Source organism: Silurus meridionalis, chromosome 2 (genome assembly GCF_014805685.1).
Source record: "Silurus meridionalis isolate SWU-2019-XX chromosome 2, ASM1480568v1, whole genome shotgun sequence".
Taxonomy (NCBI): domain Eukaryota; kingdom Metazoa; phylum Chordata; class Actinopteri; order Siluriformes; family Siluridae; genus Silurus; species Silurus meridionalis.
Genome location: NC_060885.1, coordinates 8,137,043 through 8,152,568, shown reverse-complemented (window position 1 = coordinate 8,152,568; position 15,526 = coordinate 8,137,043). Strand labels below are relative to the sequence as shown.

The 15,526-nt window shown below is 36.9% G+C and overlaps 1 protein-coding gene across 1 annotated transcript in view; it reads left to right on the top strand.

Annotated features, from left to right (window-relative positions):
• Positions 1–3,598: 3,598 nt before the first annotated feature.
• Positions 3,599–15,526, top strand: part of gstcd (glutathione S-transferase, C-terminal domain containing) — a 144,163-nt gene continuing 132,235 nt past the window's right edge. Inside the window, 6 exon segments of the mRNA XM_046876495.1 lie at positions 3,599–3,703; positions 5,278–5,437; positions 5,440–5,750; positions 6,024–6,177; positions 6,180–6,466; positions 15,257–15,517. Coding sequence (XP_046732451.1) covers positions 5,335–5,437; positions 5,440–5,750; positions 6,024–6,177; positions 6,180–6,466; positions 15,257–15,517 — 1,116 coding nt within the window. The 5' untranslated portion in view covers positions 3,599–3,703; positions 5,278–5,334.

Below are 15,526 nucleotides of genomic sequence, written 5' to 3'. Positions count from 1 at the left end.
TCTCCTCCTCCTCCTCCTCCTCCAGTCTTGTCCTTCTCTCTCTCAAACACGGAGTGTCATGCTTCTCTAGCCTCCACCCTTCTGCCCTGATGGGGACATGTGTGGTGGAAAACTGGCAGGAGAAAATGTCTTCCACATGCACACAAACGGTAATGGATGGTTTGTCTGCCTGTGATTGCTCTGCCCTGCCTGCTATTTACAGAAACATCAGCCCAGGGCTGTGTTTTACTTTACCGACCTACACGTTAGCACACACTCCTAATGACATGGTCCTGCTCTTTTTTTTTTTGGGATTCTAATACAGGATCAGAAGAAGAGATTAAAAAAAAAGACCAGCCACACCAAAAAGGGTCGAGCATAGAGTAGAAGAGCAGAAGAAGTAGCAGTTAAGTAGCCATAGGAGATGTTCAAAGCATTTGGGTCCTGTATTTTGTCCATGTTTAAATGGAGTAAAATCAAAAAGCCAGAACAAGCACGATTCAGGATGTGGTACAATATTTATTTCCACACCCCTGGACTAATAGGAAGATTATAATATAGACTTTCTAATGTATTTCTGTAAGCTTTATAGTTTTCTTAGTCGATTCTCCTTGTGTAAGTAAGGAATGACACACTTTTTATAGGAAATTATTCTGTGATCGCATGGTTTAATTCAGTGTTTTCATTAGTATACATACAGCAATTTAGCAATGCTAACAATTTATTTGTTTGATTAAAGTAGGACTTGGTTTCATTTATAGTTATTTTCAATGTTGAGAAATTTCCTCCTCAAAAAAAACAAAAAAACAACTCACTTCCTGTTATCACTTACACTATAGCAGCTATAAACAGAGTCTTCATAAATAAAGCTATAAATAAAGTCTTTCTTTTAGCAGCCTCTTATTTTTCTTTCCCTTGCAATTCTTATAAATAAAAAAAGCAACTTATAATTGTTTTTCAGAAATGGTAAAATCTATCATTAAGCCTTTTCCATATGTTTCTTATGCAAGTAAAAGGCTAACAATTTAACTCTGATTGCTACAAAGTGCTGGAGACTCCTTCCTATTAGACCTCTGATGCATTTGATTCCTTACAAATCGTTCACATTTTACTTTCACAACGTCTTGTAAAGAAGTAAACAGATTCAGTACAAGAGTTCTTCAACAGCCACTTCACTACTGAATGACTTCCTTGATTGGGATCATAAAGTAAAATAATACACCAGGTGTGTGATTTCATTCGGACACAGTGGTGAATGACTGCAGTACAGCAACGCCACAACACAAACACAGAATTTAGGATTACGGCCATGATTTTCTTCTTGATTGTTTTGATTTAAGCTAACAGCACAAAACTAGCAGCAACGCAATAGCTAATGTAGCTAATAGTACAGTAGCTAATCTGGTCTCATTTCTGGTTTATTTTTTTAATAAAATCAATAAGACTCTCAGCATCTACACCTGGGAGAACCTACCTTTTATTCTGATCAAATAACAACAGTTACAGTCCATAAAACTGTCACTCTGTCCTTATATGATGTCTTTGAAAAGTAAAATGGTGGGATAAAACGAACCCTTAATTTAGGTTCATCCAAGTAAAAGACAAAATACACATTAAATCGGGTCCGATTTGACAATAATCGAATAATATGAGGGCCGTTCAAGTCAAACCGGTATAAAAATGGATGCTAGCATGGCGGTACTACACACAATAGTAAGTGGCTTGTGCTTGTGCTATTACTGATAAACGGCACACATGTCGCAGGCCTGTTCAGAGAGGGTTAATCACGATGGCAAACAATTTTGCTACTACTGTACTTGGCACAGTGCTCAACACTTTTATCATTGACAAAAATTGGGAGGTACGTAAATAAAAAGAAATGCTGCCTTGTAGAAAATGTTTGTGTATAAGGTTGTGTGTTTTTTATATTAAACGATCTTATCTAAGATCTTTATAAAGTGTCCGGTTGTACAAGGCTGCTTCAGTACGACTCCCTGCAACCTCATAGTCTCTCATTGAAGGGCTGGGAACAGGGTGGTGGCTGTAAATTCTTGCTTTGCGGATAAACGTGGCTTTATTACAGGGTAGTGGTGCAGTTTCTGGGCTAAACTGCAGGTTCCAGATTTACTACAAGAAACCAAGAATACTACAAAAAAAAATCCTGAGAGGAATTCTGAAGGCCTTTTTTTACACACTTATCATAGTGCAGTTGAACAAGGAAATATACACTATGTGGAGGTTTGTGGACACCTCAAGATAAGATTTGTATGTGCGCTTTGAACATGCCATTCCACATTTCATCCTCATTTGCTGTTATAAGAACCTCCACTCTTCTGGGAAGATGTTTTACTTGATTTTGTAATGTAGAGTTTTGTGCTTCTTCAGCCACAAGGGTGTCAGTAAAGTCAGGTACTGATGTAGGGTGAGGAGACCTGAAGTGCAGTCATTCATCTTAAAGGTGCTCAATAGGGTTTGAGGTCAGAGCTCTATAGGAAGCCATTTAAGATCTTCCACTCGTACCCATGTAAAGCATATCTTCATGGAGCTGGCTTTGTGCACGGGGCATTGTAATGCTGGAACAGGTTTGGGTTTCTTATTTCAACTGAAGTAAAAGTTTTATGCTACAGCATCCAGAAACATCTTATAAATTGTTCAGGGAAGAACCCAAATCACTGGAAAAAGTCAGGTTTCCCAATACGTTTGTCTATGTAGTATATCCTAGTACTCTAGTACTATATATCAAGAATCGAAATAATTGTGAAAATGTTTGTAATTTCTTTGTATTTTATAATACAGGCATCAATGTGTAATTTGAAAAACAGAGATCCAGCTTCTTGTTGTAGCAACATTTACATTTCTTGGCCCACATTTTGTTTGAAATATTGTTGTAATTTATTTTCATGTTTCTAAGATATTATTTTTAGTACATCATGAACATAAATAGATGAAAAACATCAGCTTCACTGCATCAAAACAATAAAAAAATCAGCATTAGTTCGAACTGTAAGGTAAATCACAGGTTTATATTAATGCACCAGTCTAAAATATTATAATTTTTATAGTAACAAATCATTCAGAGAGTTTGGTTTCTCTCAAGGTTTTTTCCATGTACCATCTCAGGGGTGTTTCTACTTGCCACAGCCGCTACTGGCTCGCTCATTAGGGATAAACTTAATTAAACTAAATAAATTATAGGTTATAAAATATAATTTATTAAGTTTAATGATTTGGGGTTTTACTTAAAAATTGTGCTACAATGACACTATATTGCCGCTAGATGGAGACATTCATGAGAAATGACATGTTTGTGAATTAAATAAAAATGGTTTTGAATTAAACAATAATTATATTATGTGAACACATTTACATAGCTTTAATGGATTATCGTTTAAATGCTGCTTTGTGGACATAAAAAATGGCAAAATACTAATACTAACGGCCATTAATAAGTATAGTTAATTCCGATAAATATATATTTTTTATTATTATTCCTTTTTTTTTTATTAATATTCTAGTTCAACAGATAAAGTTTCAGTCAGGTAATGATTGATCTTCCGGATTTTTTTGTCTGGTTTTTTATCGCATAAATAACAGTGTTGGAGGAAAGTTGGTAGGAACGCTTTCAGCGCTTTCTGTTGCAAGTCGGTGTGGTTTCCTGTAACACCCATTTTACATTTGCGCACCACGTGAATCAAAGTTTATCAACAGCGGAGTTGTAATCGCTGTGAGTAGCTCCATCTGCACACTTATGCCGGCTTACAATAAGGGATTGTCTGGTGTTTGGTTTAAATTATATAGGACAAAGAGCTTGGGAGGAAGGCTAACGCTGCTAACACTTAGCTCGCTAGCCATACAAGAGCATTAAACACTGTGGTTTTATTATTTGATTATTAATATAGTATATTTTATAATAAACTGCTGAGTCAAAGATAATCATCAGATCATTCTGTTGGTGCTTTGTGGTCTGGACTGGTTGACAGTGATTTATGGTTTTAATAGTGAACCATGTTTGCTGGTCATCTGTCTTGTCTGTCGATGTATATTGTATATCTTTGTTACTCTATCTATCTATCTATCTATCTATCTATCTATCTATCTCTCTCTCTCTCTCTCTCTCTCTCTCTCTCTCTCTCTCTCTCTTTATCTCTTTTTGTTTTATATATGTACATCTATCTTCAGTGAAATGTGCAGTAAGAACTACAGACTGGTTTAATGTGGAGATTTGGACTGCATCAAGGATCGGCTCTGAGCCCTTTCCTGCAGTGGTGATTGACAGGTTGACGGACGAGGACAGACAAAAGTCTCCATGGAGTATGATGTTTGCGCGAATGATATTGTGATTTGTGTTGAGAGTAGGGAGCAGGTTGAGAAGAGCCTGGAGAGGTGGAGGTATGCGCTGGAGAGAAGGGGAATGAAAGTCAGTAGGTGTAAGACAGAGTGCATGTGTGTGAATGAGATGGAGGGCAGTGGAGTGATGCGGTTGCAGGGAGAAGAGGTGGTAAAGGTGGACGAGTTCAGGTACCTGGGGTCAACAGTGCAAAGTAATGGAGAGTGTGTTAGAGAAGTAAAGAAAAGAGTGCAGGCAGGGTGGAGTGGGTGGAGAAGAGTGATAGCAGAAGTGGTGTGTGATAGAAGAGTATCTGTGAGAGTGAAAGGGAAAGTTTATAGGTCTGTGGTGAGACCTGAGATGATGTATGGATTAGAGACAGTGGCATTGAGTAAAAAAAAAGGAGGCAGAGCTGGAGGTATCAGAGCTGATGATGATGAGCTTTTCGTTGAGAGTGGACAGGATTAGAAATGAGTTTATTAGAGGGACAGCGCATGTAGGATGTTTTGGAGACAAATTGATTATTTAGATGGTTTAGACATGTTGTTCTATTTTGTTTATTTATTTATCAATTTATTGGTCTTTTTTGATTTATTTATATCTGTAGGTGAAGGGTTGTATATTGATTTTTTTAATCTTTATATTTATTTATATATATTCATCTTTATTACTGATGTTTGTATTTTTTTTATGTCTGTCTGTCAAATTTGGTAAAGGTTTACTAACTAATATAAATGTTTTTGGAAAGTAATGAACCCTGAGGAAACCCACACAAACGATTGGAGAACATGTGAAACTCATCAACACTTTCCTCCACATCATTTATTTCTCTACTGATTGCATGTATCTACATCTGTGACTGAATGGGTTTAGAAATCCTTAACCCATTAAATGGTTTTATATGAATTATCATTAAGATAGTAAACACCCAAGACCCAACAGGTTCATAGTTTTTTTGTTTTGTTTTTCAGGATGCTCTTTATACATGCTCAACTTTCTATTACAAATTGCTTATCTATTGGATTAGAATGAAGCACTCAAACCTACACCCTGCGGAATCAAGTATTTTCCTGGAGGTCTATAACATCGACGGAGCAGTGCTTTTTCCTCTGCACTCCTCCATCACACTGTTCTACTCTCCTACACTGAGTGCACTTCTTTTGAGGTTTATCTGGTCTCAGATCTGCCTGTTAGTGTAGAGGCTTTGGCAGGATCCCTTCCAAAGAGCCTGACTGTGTCTGAAGTAAAGAGGGCAGAGGCTCCTGCTCTGGTGGCGACGTGTCGTCTGCCGGCTGTGCTGGAATCGAATGGGAGATTCTGCAGAGCCGGACTGGCTGTGGTGCTCAGGCACATCATCCAGACGACGTGCCGGCTGGAGCCACACCGCAGAGATGTGGCCTCACTACTGGGCTTTAAGAATACCTGCCTGAAGGCCTGTGCTGAGGTGAGACTACAAGCAAACACAGGAACCAGGCATTGAAACTTGTAATGTGGTAGCTTCTGGGAATTGTTTATACACACATGTATGTATATTTGATGTAAGGTGAAGTTTGGACTGATATATTTAGCATTTTAGGAGTATCATTTTATATGCTCCCAGTTTAACAGAACACCCCCAAAGTGTTTTGATTGTAATGTAATTAAGTCATATAACTTAGTCATTATTTTGTGAACCATGTGTGGAACCATAAATGATTATCCCCCTTTCCTGTGGTAGGTGAGCCGCTGGACCAGGTTATGTGAACTAGACATTCCTTCAGCGGTCGAGGATCACCTGCGTAACCCCACAGAGGAGCAATTCCATCTTCCTGCCGCTCTCATCCAACTGGAGCACCGGTTAGCCGAACCGGTCAAGGTGCACAACGATGACAAACTCGACGTCACAAGCTTCAACAGCAGCAGAATGCCGAGCAGAACTTTCAATCACAGGCTAACCAGCAAGAGGATTCTCAGTACAAGAGCCAGCGTGGAGTGGAGATAAGCGCAGCTATGGCAAAACTGTCCATGGATGGAGCTCCAACTGTTTCCACCACCAGAGAGAGCTCTGACATAAGGAAAGTAAAGACTACCGAGCTGCCAGAACTGGAGCATGTGTTCGCTGAGGGGCTTTTCTTCACGCTCACAGATGTGGTCCTGCTCCCCTGCATCCATCAATACCTGGTAAAAGAAAATTCCACTGGCTCCTTTCACCTTAGAAAGCATCTATTATTAGAATTTTTAAAATATTATTTGATCCCCTGGGTATCTGCTTGAGCAATAGTTTGGAAAATAAGTACCTTTACACCAATTTTCCACCAACTTTAATATCGACTCAATCAGCCCAAGATTGTTTAATAGTTCCAAATTTGCTAGTTTAGTTTTGTACCTGATTGACCAGGCTAATGTACCTTAGAAGTACGGGAACCGCACAGCCGGCAGTTTATTGTCATGGAAAGTCATAAAACACAGTTAAAACAGAAATGTTTTGTCTCTTCTAATAGACACAATATGAATAGAAAATGAATAGTGGTGGCCATTTGAAAGCGTTTTTCCCCTCAGCATGTAGTGTAGTGGTGATTATTATGTAGTCTGGCTGTATATTCTATATTTTCTACACTCCAGACACCTCAAGGGACACCTCCTGTTTCTGCTAATTGGCTGGAGAAGAAGCGTAACCATCATATGCTTTATTTCCTGAAGAGTACAAATAAAATTAGCTAATTGCTAATAGAAATATTTGCTTGAGCTTTTATTTACGGATTCTGGTTTGAGGACAAAGGTGAACATATACTTTATTCATATTTTATGGTATTGCCTTTCAATGAATTCTTGGTGTAGCTTTTTTTAAAACCCTTTCAGAGTATTTTGTCAGAATGTTTACGCTTCCTGATAGAACTGGTTTAACTTTTTTTCACAGATTTTCTATGGGATTCAGATCAAGTCTTTCTGATGTACACTCCAATAGTTTCACTTTGTTGTCTTTAAACTTCGGAGATAAGCTCAGGATCTTTGTCCTGCTGGAGGACCCTCCTGCAACCAAGTTTTACCTTTGAGCCTGATGTTTAAAGGTTTCACTTGTGTATTTCTAGATAATCCTTCTTACCATTGATTCCATCTATTTTTTTTGAAGTGCGTCAGTCCCTTTTCCAGCAAAACTCCATTGAGCATAATGCTGCCATCCCCATACTTCACAGCTGGGATGATGGGCTTTGGATTAAATGCATCATTCTTTATTTTTTCTATATATAGCACTAAATATATATAATAATAATAATATATAGTTTGTGAAAATCTACATTTATTTTTTTCTAAACGTTTTGCCCAATTATTTCGATTTCTTTTTATGATATTATTGGCAACAAAAAAAAAGCAGCGATGAGAACTAAAATAAATCGGTCTCTAATCGATTTAAACAAAGCACTAACGTCATTATCCATGTAGCTCCAGGGGAAAACAATGTACTATACTTTTGAACTCCATATATGTCTTGTTTGATCAATTATACTTGAAGGGCGTATTTGTGTACGTTTCATCTCGTTCAAAGATTTCCTTTGTAAAGACTTTTCATCTGTGATTTAATTCGAATTCCAAGACTGTTCTTTAAATAATTGAACAATGTTTTGATGCACCTGCAGTTCTAATTCAAATGAATGGTCTGTTTAGTTGCATTGTTTTGCTCTGGAAACGCACTGCTGAATAGCAGACCTCATTATATGTTCATCTTATTGCTCAGTAGGGATCGCTTGTGTGATGCATCAGTTTATACGATGGTGATTTCAAATTTTCATTTGGATTGTCTGAAGATGTAGATTCTTTTTTTATATCAATATAAAACTATAACTCTGATAGTATCAGTAGCTGTTTTGCTGCAAACCGATCACGAGTTTAAATGAATGCACTTGCATAGTTATATACACTATATTGACAAAAGTATTGGGACGCTCGACTTTTGCAGATGTATGTGGTTCTTCTCCAATCTGTTCTCACAAAGTTGTATAGAATGCATCTGGATTACATTTTCCCTTCACTTGAATTAGGAGACCCAAACCTGTTCCAGCATGACAATTCCCCTGTGCACAAAGCCAGCTTCATGAACTTATGGGTTGGAGTGGAAGAGCTTAAATGTTCTGCCGTAGAGCGCTGACCTCAACCCTATTGACCACCTTTGGGATGAAGTGGAACATTGACTTGCACCCCAGGCCTCACCTTACCTATACTCACTTACTAACACCATCGTGGCTGAATGAGCACAAATTTCCACAAGCACACTGCAAAATCTAGTGGAACATCTTCCCAGAAGAATGGAGGTTATAACAGGAAACGGACTACATTTAGAAAGGGATGTTCAAAAAGCACATATGAACCTAATGGTCAGGATTCCAAAAACCTTTGTTCATATTGTGTATTAGTTTTTTTAATGGCAGATTATACAGGGTCTTGTATCAGGGAAGCTTTATTATAAAATAAAAAAAAGGAGATTCCAGTGTCAGTGTTTTGCAATAATCAGAGAAACAAATGCATGAAACAGAGTGAAAGATTTTCTGCATCATTCCAAACTGCGAAAAGAAAAAAAGGAGTGCAGCTTGTTTCACAACATTACATGTAACCCTAATAATTTGAGTCATTTGAGATTTACAATCGATTTAAGTGATTTTAACAATTTATTTTTCTATGTATGATTTGAAGAAGTATTTAGACATCTATGTGGCTCAGGGCTGCTTTTATAGCAATTTTTGTATTTGTGTTGAAACCCATTTTTCTGTGCCAAAGCATTGCTGGGATTCAGAGTGTGTTAAAGGTGCATTTGGAGTTGCTTTTTCGGGTCAGCTCAAGCGAGGCAGCTCAGCTCCGTGGTGGTCCTGCCACTCGACTATGTGCATCACATTAGATGCATCATGCAGTCAGCATAAAGAGTTATGACCGAATGAGGCAAACTCATGACTTGATATGAAATGATATATGATATGATATGATATGAGCTTTTGCACTGGTTAAGGTTTCTGTAGTGATGTGCTGTGAGTGTGCCTATATTTGTAATGGGAGGGAAATCAAATGAGAGAAATTGTCCAATCGATTTCTTCTCATGGTTCTATTATTATGTGGTGTTTGGTTGTTTTACAGAGTTACCGGCTCTTATCTTCATCACAGAGAAAAATCTTTTAATGTTCTGTTAACTTTGCATAAAATGTATTGTTCTGAAAGAGCTAAATTAGGGTATGGTTTGCATCGTTTTGAGTGGAAGATCTTTAGCAGACTTTTGTAGCGCTCTGATCTCAACCCTGTTGTCCCAATACTTTTGTATAAAAATAAATATAATTTTTTAGCAATTTACAAAATGCAAAGTGGACAAACAGGAGAAACTTGCACCAATTCAAGGATTTTGTTGGCATACATTGTAGAAATTACTTGTGAAAGTGATGAGGGTTGCCAAATGTCAGCAAAATCTCCCGTGACTGGAAAATCTCTTTTACTGTAATAAATGCACAAAAAGACACAACTTGTCTTTCTGTCTTGGATTTGCAGCATGCTAATATTTTAATGGAAACTTGGCAACCCTGAATCAGAAGCCAAATATAGAACAAACACACAGACCGCAAGTTCAAGTTTAACTTGGTTTCACCCGACCCAATGTACCGAGCTCCAAAATAAAATCATATTTCTGTACAAAAATAAATGTGCTTTCATATTTTGAGCCACTGCTCTGTCCAGCACATGCAGATCACACGCAGGGCAAATAATTATTAGATTTATTTCAAACAAAAACATCTTGTAAAATCTGCTTGTATTTTTGCATTTTTAAATGATCATTACATATTCTATAAAAATCTTTCATGAAAATAATATCTCTATTGTAACTCGGTCACATCAGCCAGAAGAAAGAAAGCTTGCCAGAAAGTTCCACAGGGCTTTTGGACCATGAGCTGAATAAAATTTATATTTTGCTAATCATTCATGTGCTAAAATAATTTCTTCTACTTCCATCACCTCAGTTTTATCCATGTTTCTTTTTTAACTTTTTTTAAATCATTTTTGTTTTCCACGGAATGATTAGTTTCACCAAAAAGCCCTAGCATCGTATTGTATATGCATTTGTATAGTGTATATGCAGTGAATTCAAATACAGAAAAGTACAGATAATGGCACCGTGTATTCTATACCACCATCGTTTTCAACACTCTGTTCGGATTGGCTTGAAGGTGTGCTTTCAGAGCGCGTTGAGACAGTTTAATCACCGTTCTAAATGAATGCTCTGTATCTGTAACCATAGTAACATGCAGTTGCAGTAGCGTACGTGGTGAGACAATTATTGTAGTCGTTTTGTAAATACCTTACAGGGATTAAATACATCATTTTGCATTCAACATAACTGCTATGGTGAATGTAGTTAATGGAGACGTAAGATGAATTTGATATAACTGGAGATAAAAAGAACGCGAAACATGTCTTTGGTTGATCTTAAAAAATCATTACAAATCTTTATAGTCATATATGTGTATAATTGTATAGGTGTGCCGAGTTTGTAGCGTCATACTCAAATAGACTTGAGGCTGTAATTGGTGCCAAAGGTGCTTCAACAAATTATTGAGCAAAGGATGTCATTACTTATATACATGATTTTTCTTTTTTTATCTTTTTTTTTGTATGAATTTGCGAAGACTTCAAAAACTTTTTTTTCACGTTGTCGTTAAGGGGTATTGTTTGTAGAATATAAATGAGTCCGTTTGGAATAGGGCTATAACATGACAAAATGTGAAAAAAAAATCCTAGAAATGTTTGGTTTATTGATTTACTGAATTATTGAAATCTTTTTTTTTCATTCAACACTTAGTGTCTTTTATCGTCTGTCATTTCTTTCTGTTCTTTCATTCTGTCTTTCTTTGTCATACTTTCTTTCTGTCTTTAATCATCTTTCTTATGTGTTGAAATGAGGTGCAGTGTTTGATTTGATGTTGAGATTTCTATGACCATACACACAACACTATAAGTTTCTGAGAAAATCATTACATTTATCCTTTAAAACAATAAATAAATGAATAAAAAACTCTAATCAAAAGCAGTAATTATGAATCTTTATAATCACTTTCAGCTTTGATACCTTTCTGCTTTCTGATATTAAACTGTCATTCATTACTGCTGCTTTGTTGCCAGGTTGTTCAGAAATCCTGTTTATGGTGATAAGTATGCAGTGTAGAAATGCCTTCATTGTGATTATAATATTTTGTGTTATCTCGCCGAACTCCTGACATGAGCACCTGGATAGCAGAGGTGTTTGTGACTGCAGTATTCGAGCCAGTGAAATCATCTGCTGAAGCTGGAAAGCTTTTTTGGAAAGTACAATCTTTTGGTTGTCGGTGTTCGAGTCACAAGTGCAGAAAGCTCCAGATTAAGTAGCAGGAGGAACTGAGCGGGAGTCGAGCAGCTGGATGAATCGAGCAGGTGTGGAGTATGAGACGAGTTAAAGCAGGAGAAGTGCATCAGGATCACGTTGGAAAGGGAGAGAAAACAGGTTACTAGGTATGGCCTTATCCTGCTGTGGCTTAAACGAGTGTTTGAGGGCAGTTGGGAAGTCCAGCAGGACTGCGTCCTCCTTCTATCTGTTCAAAGTAATAAAGCTGAGCTCTTACTTGTATCCACATGACCGAATATGACCCAAATACGTCCGAAAGGACTTTTGACAAAATTGTCGCCGGCTTTCATCTTGGCAGGGCAGCAGTGAAGCGAGGCCTGTAAGTCTCACCTCGCCTGCTGAGCCGTGCGCTTTGAGACTCAGTGAGACGCTGCAGTGGGACAAAGTGTCTGCGTGGCAGCTGAAAAACCGAAACGAAAATGCAGAGATCTGTTTCCAGTTGCTTGGAGCATTTCTTGACTAAAGCTTGATATTTGCTAATCAGAAAGTGCAATCTTAATACAAACAAATCTTTAGTTTAAATCTTTAATGACCTTTTGTCATTGATCACAAACGCGTTCTTCAAAATGTTTAGTCATGTCGTCAGTATGACGCCGAACGGTTTCAGCAATTCCTGGGTATAAACTACGGTATGGATTACAGTGATTGTAACTGCACAAACTGGGATTTCTTCTGTATGGTGTATTTATGAATTTCAGCAGCACAAATGCATTTATTTGATTTATACTGATTGCAAGAGTCTGGACAGCATTTACACTTTTACTGTACTGTAATAGCGTCTGTTCGTTTCTTGGTTGTTCATCCATTTTCAGAAATTGTAATTCTGTGTTTTGCTCTGTTGCCAATTGAAGGTTCACATAATTCAGATCTTATTCAAGACCTGTTTGAGAACTAGTTGATTATTGGTCGAACTGATGCCGTTCAATCGCCTTCATTAGTGACATTCAAGATTCATCTGCACAATTCATCAATTCACATTTACCAATAAAAAAAGTTGAATAGAAATATTTAGATTCTGACAACTAGTTTAACCATTTTGCATACAATGACCTGATGCTGAGATGTTTTGGGGGTTAAAACGATTCAGGTGAAACCAGTAGAATATATTTTGATCAACATGAACATTAACAACTGATAATGTAGGAAACAGCAGACACTTGTACACAATCGATTAAATAATGTGCACTCAATAAAGGAGTAAATTTATGCTGAGGAAGGTAAAAATATCAGAGGTACATGGCATGTTAAAATAACAGTGAATTTTATTTACAACAATCTATCAGTCCTGCAAGTGCATCTCTTTTTTCTTTTTCTTTCTTTTACATTGTTTCCTTTTTTCCCTTGTTTTTTTTTCCTTTCAGCTCTTTTTTTTTTCTTTTACTGTTCTTTCTTTGTCTAATTTTTTTTCTGCTTTCTTTTTCTTTCTTTCTTTCTTTCTTTCTTTCTTTCTTTCTTTCTTTCTTTCTTTCTTTCTTTCTTTCTTTCTTTCTTTCTTTCTTTCTTTCTAGTGTTTTCATTCATTTTCTTTTTCTCTTTGTGTTCTTTCTTTCTTTTTGGTGCTTTCATTTTCTTTCTTTCTTTCTTTCTTTCTTTCTTTCTTTCTTTCTTTCTTTCTTTCTTTCTTTCTTTTATAATATTCTTGTTATAAGCTGGATGTGAGGAAATGTAGTGAGCTGTTGCTAAAAGCACATGTTCAGCCAACATTTAGACGATTCTGGTCATTGGTGAGTCAGATATCAGATACTGAACATCAGCACTGCAGTCATGTGCTGCAGGTGATCCCAGCCGTATTATTATTCGGCACGATTGCAGGAGGATCGATTTTGCAAATCAGCGTTGCAAACATGAAATGAATATTGAGTAATCGATGTTTAAGACTCAATATGGCCAAACGTTTAGTTTATTTGAACCCCATTAAAGAAAACAGCTTCTAAAAACTTATGGATGTTGCCATGTTAATGCATTGAGTGACTGTCAGGCAGTAGTAGGTGGAGCTACACTATATCTCCACTTCTCCACTGAGGGCTCAACTGCAAGCGTCTAATAATATTAGCGACGTAAAGATGTCACAAATGCTGTGAGTTATTGTGGAAGTGAAGTAAAATCTATCTTTCTTTCTTTCTTTCTTTCTTGTACATTGTCATGCATTTCCTTCTTAAGTAGCGTTCTTTTGTTTTCATTTTTCTACACTTGCTTTCTTTTACAGTGTCATTTAATTGCACTTTATGTAGCTTTCTTTCTTTCTTTCTTTCTTCCTTCTTGTAAGTTATCATAAATTCTTTCATTTTTCAGTTTTGAATTTCTTTCTTTCTTTCTTTCTTTCTTTCTTTCTTTCTTCCTTCTTGTAAGTTATCATAAATTCTTTCATTTTTCAGTTTTGAATTTCTTTCTTTCTTTCTTTCTTTCTTTCTTTCTTTCTTTCTTTCTTTCTTTCTTTCTTTCTTTCTTTCTTTCTTTCTTTCTTTCTTTCTTTCTTTCTTTCTTTCTTTCTTTCTTTTATAATATTCTTGTTATAAGCTGGATGTGAGGAAATGTAGTGAGCTGTTGCTAAAAGCACATGTTCAGCCAACATTTAGACGATTCTGGTCATTGGTGAGTCAGATATCAGATACTGAACATCAGCACTGCAGTCATGTGCTGCAGGTGATCCCAGCCGTATTATTATTCGGCACGATTGCAGGAGGATCGATTTTGCAAATCAGCGTTGCAAACATGAAATGAATATTGAGTAATCGATGTTTAAGACTCAATATGGCCAAACGTTTAGTTTATTTGAACCCCCATTAAAGAAAACAGCTTCTAAAAACTTATGGATGTTGCCATGTTAATGCATTGAGTGACTGTCAGGCAGTAGTAGGTGGAGCTACACTATATCTCCACTTCTTACTGAGGGCTCAACTGCAAGCGTCTAATAATATTAGCGACATAAAGATGTCACAGATGCTGTGAGTTATTGTGGAAGTGAAGTAAAATCTTTCTTTCTTTCTTTCTTTCTTTCTTTCTTTCTTGTACATTGTCATGCATTTCCTTCTTAAGTAGCGTTCTTTTGTTTTCATTTTTCTACACTTGCTTTCTTTTACAGTGTCATTTAATTGCACTTTATGTAGCTTTCTTTCTTTCTTTCTTTCTTCCTTCTTGTAAGTTATCATAAATTCTTTCATTTTTCAGTTTTGAATTTCTTTCTTTCTTCTTTCTTTCTTTCTTTCTTTCTTTCTTCCTTCTTGTAAGTTATCATAAATTCTTTCATTTTAAGTTTTGAATTTCTTTCTTTCTTTCTTTCTTTCTTTCTTTCTTTCTTTCTTTCTTTCTTTCTTTCTTTCTTTCTTTCTTTCTTTCTTTCTTTCTTTCTTTCTTTCTTTCTTCTTTCTTTCTTTCTTTCTTTTCTTTACTTAGATGTACGAACGATAATATAAGAAAATATATTTTTTGATTCAGCGCTCTCTCTCTCTCTCTCTCTCTCTCTCTCTCTCTCTCTCTCTCTCTCTCTCTCTCTCCTCTCTCAGAAATTTCTCATGCATGTGACCAGCGTTGTTCTTGTGTTCATTATTGTCATTTTGTTTCAGATCTCTCTACAGAATCGCGCTCCTCATGTCCTGCTCCATCTCCCTTTGCTACTGCGCTGGTACCGGCACGTGCAGGAACTGCCAGGGGTCTGCCGTGCTGCAGGGGATTGTGGGATTCCTCTGTTTAGTCCTCAGATGCCAAAGCCTTGCTCGACTCCAAAACCAGACACTCCTCATCACCTCGAATCGGACCAGGAGGCCTCTGCGCCATCTCGAGAGCACTTTGTGGGAGGACCTAGACCCACACTTACCAAACTGCAGGTAACTAAA